Source organism: Impatiens glandulifera, chromosome 9 (assembly GCF_907164915.1).
Source record: "Impatiens glandulifera chromosome 9, dImpGla2.1, whole genome shotgun sequence".
Taxonomy (NCBI): domain Eukaryota; kingdom Viridiplantae; phylum Streptophyta; class Magnoliopsida; order Ericales; family Balsaminaceae; genus Impatiens; species Impatiens glandulifera.
Window position 1 is genome coordinate 8,035,173 of NC_061870.1, and position 8,484 is coordinate 8,043,656.

At 31.2% G+C, this 8,484-nt stretch overlaps 1 protein-coding gene across 1 annotated transcript; it reads right to left on the bottom strand.

Moving 5' to 3' along the window:
• Positions 1-6,051: 6,051 nt before the first annotated feature.
• Positions 6,052-7,033, bottom strand: LOC124916517. The gene is made up of 2 exons (XM_047457247.1): positions 6,503-7,033; positions 6,052-6,424 (listed from the first exon to the last, which is right to left on the bottom strand). The coding sequence occupies exons 1-2, from the start codon at positions 6,845-6,847 to the stop codon at positions 6,239-6,241; spliced, it is 531 nt and encodes a 176-aa protein (XP_047313203.1). The 5' UTR covers positions 6,848-7,033; the 3' UTR covers positions 6,052-6,238.
• Between the last annotated feature and the right edge of the window lie 1,451 nt (positions 7,034-8,484).

Genomic DNA, 8,484 nt, shown 5'->3' on the forward strand with positions numbered 1-8,484 from the left:
GAGTCTTAGTCATAGTTGAAAAGTCTCGGTCGGATCTCTCGGTCCTAGATCAAGAAAATCAGTTGGACTTCTCGGTCCTATGTTGATTTTCTTAGTCCTAGGGTTCGGTCCGGACTGAGGATCCTCCGTCGGACCTCTCGGTCCTAGGTTAATAGGTCTCGGTCCTCAAGAACATCAAGTATAGGATTTTTAATTCATTTTTTAGCTCTGATTATTTGATTTAAGAGCTTAGATAGCTTCACAAAGCTCCTAGGAACATGTTGATCATCATCTCAAGGTATTAATCGAATTGGATGATGATCAATTTGTTCAAAATAGTTTGTGATAAAAAAACTGAATTTTTTATTTTAAAATTATTTTGAAGTGTAAGGACCTATCCAATAGCTTTCTTACACTACATATACTTAATTGGTACCAAAACAAGAACACTAGCTATTCGTTTTGACTAATTCATGAACTATAAAATTTCAATTTATTTCGAAAAAATTGATTTTGATCAAATATGATCGGCGTGGATAAAACATGATCCAAAAAATTGACCAACATCATTACAATCATGTTGGGAAGCTTTATAGGCTGGGATTCAATAGAATTAACCCAAGAATAGCAAACCCGTTTTTTTTAAATTCAAATTTGGGGTTTTTGTTATTTAGATTGATTTATCGATTTTATCATATCCAGATAGTTTATAAATAACATAAACAACAAGCATACAAACTTATGCAATTTGAAATATAAAAATTTCTAATTCAAACTATAAATATGAATTAAAGGTTGATTGGAACCTTACCAAAGATTGGAGAACATTCTTTGATCCTTAGGTTTTCTATATGCTCATATCCAAGCTATAAGGCCTTAAACAGAAAATTTGAAAAATCTGAAAAGCTTTAAGCTCTAATGACGGATTTTTGATTTTCTTCAATTTGAAGGGTATGGGTTGGTTCATTCGCTTCAAAATTATTTAGCGAAGCTAGTTATAGCTAATCTAAGTCGATTGGAGTCTTATAGTGGCCTGAATCGGCCAAAATCCATTAATGGCTTTTGACTGTTCTATGCTGAAATTGTTGTAATATGGATGATTCATTCCTATTTTGTTAGGTAGAAATGATCACCATCGTAGGGTGATCATTCTAGGCTTTAAATGAGCTAGAATGGTTGACTATGGAGTAAGTTTCATAAAGGAGAAATCATCAACGGTTTTATATCCTTATCTAGACAGCGTCGCGATGAAGAAGAAGGTGGCACTCAAAACAACGCCATTTTGAGTACGTTGGAGCATTCCGTTGGCATTCCGTCAAAACGTCGTTGCGTCTGGGCGTTCTGTTAGTGTCCTGGCTAACAAGGCATTAGCCATTCTGCTATGGTCGGGCGCTTGTTGATTTGGCTACAACCGGCTACACGTCTCTTTCCAGGGCTCTAGATTAAAATTCAACGCTCATCCGATGGTCCTAGCGTGTGCCGCAACTAATTTATTTAGTTTCGACCACACAGGATCACATGTATATATATTTTTATTAAATCCTTAAGGGTTTATTTAAATTGATTTTTCTTTCATCCTTTTGGTTTTAGTTTTGATCTTTTTAAATACATAAAATATTAAAATAAATATGAATGAATACATAAATTCATTCAAAATTATTTATTTTTGTCTCTTAATTTTTCTAAAATTATTTTAAAATAAATGAGTACAACATTTATCTCAAATAATTTTATTTTTATTATTTTGACTATTTCCCTTAATTAATTAGACTTTAATTATCATAATAATTAGCCTAATTAATTTTATTAATTGGTTTTGGCCATGAGGTTAATATTTTTATCTTATTTGTTAGAATATAATTTATAAAAATGGTTTTAATAATTAATGGATAAAACTAAGTTCAATTAAATATATAAGTTAAATATATATATATAATTGCTAAGTTATATCAAGTATATTAATTGTTTTAAAAATAATAATAAGGTATTGTAGTATAGTGATAAGTGTTTTATTATTTCAGGGAGGCTGCGCACGTCCGACTGAGTAAAATACCGAAATTGCCACGTAGGAGCGCATCCGACATTCTACACTTCAGCATTTCAAGTGGCTTGTCGGTCGGTTATTTAGACTTTGGCATTTAATGAGATCGGTATTAAATGAGGCATACGACATTTAAGAGGCGCATCGGTATTAAATGACTTCGGCATTTAAGACAGAACTAAAGAATAGGCTCCATTAAATCCTATGCAATGAACGCTCCTAGTATAACAGGCTCCATTAATGAATTATTGGCTCACTATCATAAAAGTACAGATAGGATCAAAAGAAGATATTTTTTGATGTACTTTTCTGGAACTCATCCAATCAAGTTAGGACTGGTGTCTTCTAAAACAAATATGATCGTTGTTGTACTTTGAATATATAAGAAGATTAATGGAAGAACATAATAGAAGACTTTATGATCTACGCTCTCTAGCTAATAAAAATCTCTACAAATATATATTAAAGCTCTTGTCTTAGCATATTTCTATGCGAGAGTGTTTTCATACCGAAAATCATTGTATCACTTTTCCATTATTATGAGTTCTTTGTAAGTTGATAGAGTGTCTCAACAAGTGTTGTGTGTTCTAGGAGTTCGAAAACATGTAGTAACTAATTTTTGGTTATTCGACTGAGTTTGTATACATGTTGTAATCAAACTAAATCTTCTAGTGAATATTCTTCTCAAGGTTGAGAAGAATATCATTCTCGAGGTCAAGAAAAAAGGGTGACGTAGGAGATTTTACTCTGAACATCCATAAACATCTCTTGTGTCTTGTGTTCTTTTCGCATTATCCTAATCTTTTCGTATTGCTCCAAGACAAAACAAACAGTTACGCACTTGACTTTGTCAAGAGTTTGTGATGGCTTGTATAGAGTAGAAACGAGATAATCAACCTCTAATAGGGTTATTATTGAACGGTGTGTGTGTAAGCGTTCAACGTTGCGAGACCCCCGTCTTCTTCGACGATCCCGATCCCAACAAGTGGTATCAGATTAAGTTGTTTCTATTCTCAAGCATTCGAATATCATCATGTCTTTCATCAACGAGCCCCCATATTCTGCATTGAAGAATGTGTTGATTGGAAGATTCACATAGAGGTGCATCTGGCCTCACAAGACGATGACATGTGGTATGTTATCACTGATGGCCCAATAAAAATTGAAAGCCAAAATGCAAATGGACGACTGAAGATAAGAAGATGAATAACCTAGATCATGTTGCCAAAAATATTCTGTACAAGTCGCTGGACAAGAATATGTTTAGTAAGATCAAGTCGTGCTCCTCTACTAAATAAATTTGGGAGTAGTTGATTCAATTGTGTGAGGGAAACGACCAAATAAAAGAGAACTAGAAAGAGTAGAAGGCTCTGATGGCTGGTGAAAGCAAGGGAAAATGGGCCGATAACGATTCAGACGACTCATCATCCAGCGACAGTAATGATAAAGTTATTACCTACTTCACGGTTGAGAAAGAATCTAAGGTATTTGATTTCTCCTCTGAAGAATTTAAAAGAGATGACTTAACTGCTGCACTTAATGAACTAAAGAATATGCTTCATTAAATCCTCTGCAATGAATGTTCCTAGTATAACCGGCTCCATTAATGAATTATTGACTCACTATCATACAAGTACAGACAAGATCAAAAGAGGATATTTTTTGATGTACTTTTCTGGAACTCAACCAATCAAGTTAAGACTAGTGTCTTCTAAAGCAAATATGAACGTTGTTGTGCTTTGAATATATAAGAAGATTAAAAGAAGAACAGAACAAAAGACTTTATGATCTAGGCTCTCTTGCTAATAAAACTCTCTATAATCCAACAACATAGACAGAACTAAAGAAGACTGTCACATAACAAGATTATTTCAAATCCTCTGTAATGAACGCTCCTAGTATAACCGGCTCCATTAATGAATTTTTGGCTCACTATCATAAAAGTACATACAAGATCAAAGGAGAATATTTTATGATGTACTTTTCGGGAACTCAACCAATCAAGTTAAGATTGGTGTCTTCTGTAGCAAATATGACCGTTGTTGTACTTTAAATATATAAGAAGATTAAAAGAAGAACATAACAGAAGACTTGATGATCTAGGCTCTCTTTCTAATAAAACTCTCTACAAATATATATTCAAGCTCTTGTCTTAGCATATTTTTGTGAGAGAGTGTTTTCATACTAAAAATCATTGTATCACTTTTCCATTAATGTGAGTTCTTTGTAAGTTGATACAGTGTCTATAAACAAGTGTTGTATATTCTAGGAGTTCGAAAACAGGCAATAACTAAGTCCTAGTTATTCGAGTAGATTTGTATACGTGTTTTAATCAAACCAAATCTTCTAGTGAATATTCTTCTCAAGGTTGAGAAGAATATCCTTCTCGAGGTCGCGAGAAGAAGGGGTGACGTATGAGAGTTTACTCCGAACATGCATAAACATCTCTTGTGTCTTGTGTTCTTTTCACATTATCCTAATCTTATTGTATTACTTCAAGTCGAAACAAACAGTTACGCACTTGACTCTATCAAGAGTTTGTGACGACTTGTATAGAGTAAAAATGAGATAATCAACCATTAACAGGGTTATTATCGAACGTTGTGTGTATAAACATTCAACGTTGCGAGACCCCAGTCTCTTTCGACGATCCCGATCCCAACATTATTTATTTAAAAATAAGTCAAAATAATTATTTTAATATTATAAATTAGGATGTAGATTTTTAGTGCTTATATAAGTGAATAAAGTTATATTCAGAAATTCATTTGTTGTTTCAATATTTTTTATGCTAGTTCCCGTGAGTTCTCTATTAATAACTCATTTTAAACTCTCTTCTATTATGTTACCTCAGTTATATGAGATTATCGAGTATATGTTACGACATTCATATGTAATTTTAATTAGTTCACTTATGTATTATGTATGCATATTTGTACTCAATCATATTTGACATATTCAACAAATATAGTTAGTAGATACTTGAAAATTTTAAGTAAAGAGAATTGGAGAGTAATTTTGTTGATCGTATGTTATTTATGGCGTTTAATGGATATTCACCTATCGTTTGGGAGGACTAGAGAGTATTGACGTTTATACAATTAGTTTGAAAACTATTCCACACAGTATAGTCGTGTTGTCTATTAGAAAATTTGAATTCATGGTCATTATAGAAACGTTTAAAGATGTTATTTTGTTTAAATTTTTATTTGGGAAATCAAGAAAGATTTACAAATTACGAAGTCTTTTGTGATAGTCAAAGTGATATTTGTTTTTTACTAATGATGTGATGTTCAATTAAAAAGACTAAGAACATTGATGTGCGATATTTTTCTGTACATGATATTATTTTTTGGTGATATTTATATGAACTTTATTAGCATTGTAGATAATCCTACTTATATGATGATGAAGACGTTCTATATTATAAAGTTTGAGCATTACTCGAATTTAGTTGTTATTGGTTATTGAGTAAGCCCATATAAGTTCTGGAAGGGTTGAGATTGTTATAGTTGTTGTCGATAACTTTTGAAATATTTGATTTGTACCAAGATAAAGATTATTAGAGTTATGGTAACATATTTGAGATGTTAAACCTAATTATGTGACTTTTGAATATATGGTTTTAATTAAAGTTTATGTTACATAGAAAAACTAGGTTTTTTTTTTTTTTTCTCTTTTTAAAATTATAATCTGACAACATAATAAAAAAGTTGTGTCCTCTCTCCATGGTTTCTCCAGTTTTGAATTTCACGTATATAATCTTGTTTGCAAATATCTGTAGCTGAGTTTGAGTTGTGTTTAAACGAACAAAGGTTATTAAATATGGATTATAATATGTTATTTACTAGATTATTTATTATTACTCACATTTTAATTTATATTGAATAGTTTAAGATCCATATCCTCTTAAACAAAAACAAAAAAAAATTATTTTAAATGAGTTCAAATTTCTTGAGGTATCTAGTTCAATAGGGATTACTAGTCTTTAAGAAATATGGACAACTAGCGATTGGTGAAGAAGCAACATATCAATGAATTACCTCATGCGCAATTATTATAGAAAGTATCAAATTTGAATAGCATATTTGCTTATGAAATTGGGATTTATGGTAAGAATATTTATGAAATTAAGGTCTAACCTTCCAGAAAAGTATATTGAATTAAATGCCAAAACTATTAATATGTAACCCAATAACCTCTATTCAGAATCTGAAATTAATAATAAAGATCCTGCAAACGGGTCTTAAAAGCATCCCACGACAAATCTTTCTCAATGTAGTCAATTTGGGAAGGGTCAAAGGGGCCTTTGATTCTGTCTATCCATCTTATGGCTGCCCTTGCCGGAAGAATACTTGTTGATGGGTCTGCAGAAGTGCCATAGCTCAAGCTGGACGAGAACCCCTAATATAATAATTGATTGAACTAGTTATATATATGTATAGGCTAGGCTAGCAAGTAATGGAGATTAATTAATTAAACCTTGAAGACGACAACTTGAACTTCTTGTTCATCCAATATAGCCCTAACAATAAGTGCTTCATCTCTAGCTGATTGGCTGTACCGTTCTAACATAGCTAAGTCTTCATTTTGCCCATCATCATCATTATGATATCTGACTGATCTCCTTCTTGCTCTACATGATGTTCTAGTAGCTGCTGCTGCAGGTTGTTTGAGGAGTATTTGCCCAGCTACTAAGCACCAGGTAGCTCCTACGCCGGCTGCAGTCTTAAACTTAACTGGATAATTTGCTACAACTTTAACATCATCATGTGCAGCTGATGGAATAATGACGCAGGCCGTACACTTGGCTAATTGCTTCACCATTTCAGAGCCCACTCTAAGAGATCGATTTTGAACATGAGTTGAGACCGATTCAATGCTCCATCTACTACTTTATCTCTTTATAAATTATGGTTAGTCCCAATACATGGACATGAGACAAAAGATAACTACCATTTTCAGAGAGAGAAGAATATCTTATCTCTTTCTTCTCCCTTCTTGGCTACAAGATACAGATAAGCTAGTCATGTATAATATTTGTATTTAAAAATAAATAAAGAATATTTGCTACTTGCATCTAAACAAAAGCATGAGCTTCTTATGGGTTAATATAAACTCTAATTTATTAAAAAAAAATGTCAGTATTAATTTACAGTCATAAAATATATATTTTTTAAATAAATAAAAATACATTTTAATAGTTTTGTTAATTATAAATTACGTTAATGACAGATTATAAAATATTTTTGATTAAAATTAATTAAAAAAAATCAACCCAAGAAACTTCTACGTACAGACAAATATATTTAATAAATTAAAAAATAATTTAAGTAATAGGTAGGAATATAAATTATAAATCACCCCGATTTCAGTTATGAATTCTCCTGTTATATGTTTTCCCGGTTTGATCGGTCATTAGGAATGATATTTGTGTCTCCCGCCACTATGTCCCGATATCACCCGATTTTACTTCGAACAATAATAAACACAGTTAAATATATAATATCAACAATGAATTTATTTATTATTAATAATTTATAAGAGTTTTAAGTTTATTTTTATAACAATATAAAATTTTAATATATTATATTAAAAATAAAATTTGTAAATTTTTTTTATATAAAATTATTTTTTTAAGAGAATATGGTATAACGGTGCCCCATAAAGATTCTCTAAAATCAAACGGAGTGGGATTGTATTAAAACAAATTTCCCGAAATAGAATGGGGCGAGGATGGTAACACATTCCTCGTCTCATTGTCATTTCTAATAAGAAGTTTATTTTAATTAATAGTTCAATTATTTATACTCGAACTTAAGTCATTTTTATTAAATTATGCTTAAAATTTTGAATGATGGAATATGAGATCGAATTATCACAATTTGAAATAGTAGATAATTTTCTCAACTCGATAAAACATTTGTTTTTTTTTATTTTAATGTATTATTTATTCTTCTAATTAATTTGTTACATCTATAAATGAAAAAATATTTATAAAACAAAAGAAACAAGAAACAAGAAATTATGTCCTTAAATATTCATCGGATGTCAAACTCAAATCGCACAAGTAAAACAAACTTCCGAAAAGTAAAAAATCTCGAGTAATTCCTTAAGGGTTCTCTCCCAAAAAAATCTTCTTCCCAAAACAAAATCCCTAATCCCTATTTATACACAACAAAGAAAAAAATTTAAAACCATGAAGTTGTTCTTATAGTTCATCTATTTCATATTTAGTTTTGTTCATCTTGTTCATATTGGTTGTTCAAATTGTCGATAATGATTTTTTTTGATGATTCTATGAATTGGTTCCGTTGCAGGGAAGATTCACGTTTCGTGATGGAACTTTACCTTTCGCGAATGAAACTCACATTTCGCGAAGTCACGTTTCACCAATGGGCTTCACGTTTCGCGATGGGCCATGATTTCTTATTTTTTATAGTTAATCATGACTTCATTTGGGA

Coding starts and splice junctions, on each gene's coding strand:
- LOC124916517 (XM_047457247.1), bottom strand. CDS start 6,847: ATGGTGAAGCAATTAGCCAAGTGTACGGCCTGCGTCATTATTCCATCA. Junction 6,425..6,502: donor TTCAAGTTGTCGTCTTCAAG/GTTTAATTAATT, acceptor TTATTATATTAG/GGGTTCTCGTCCAGCTTGAG.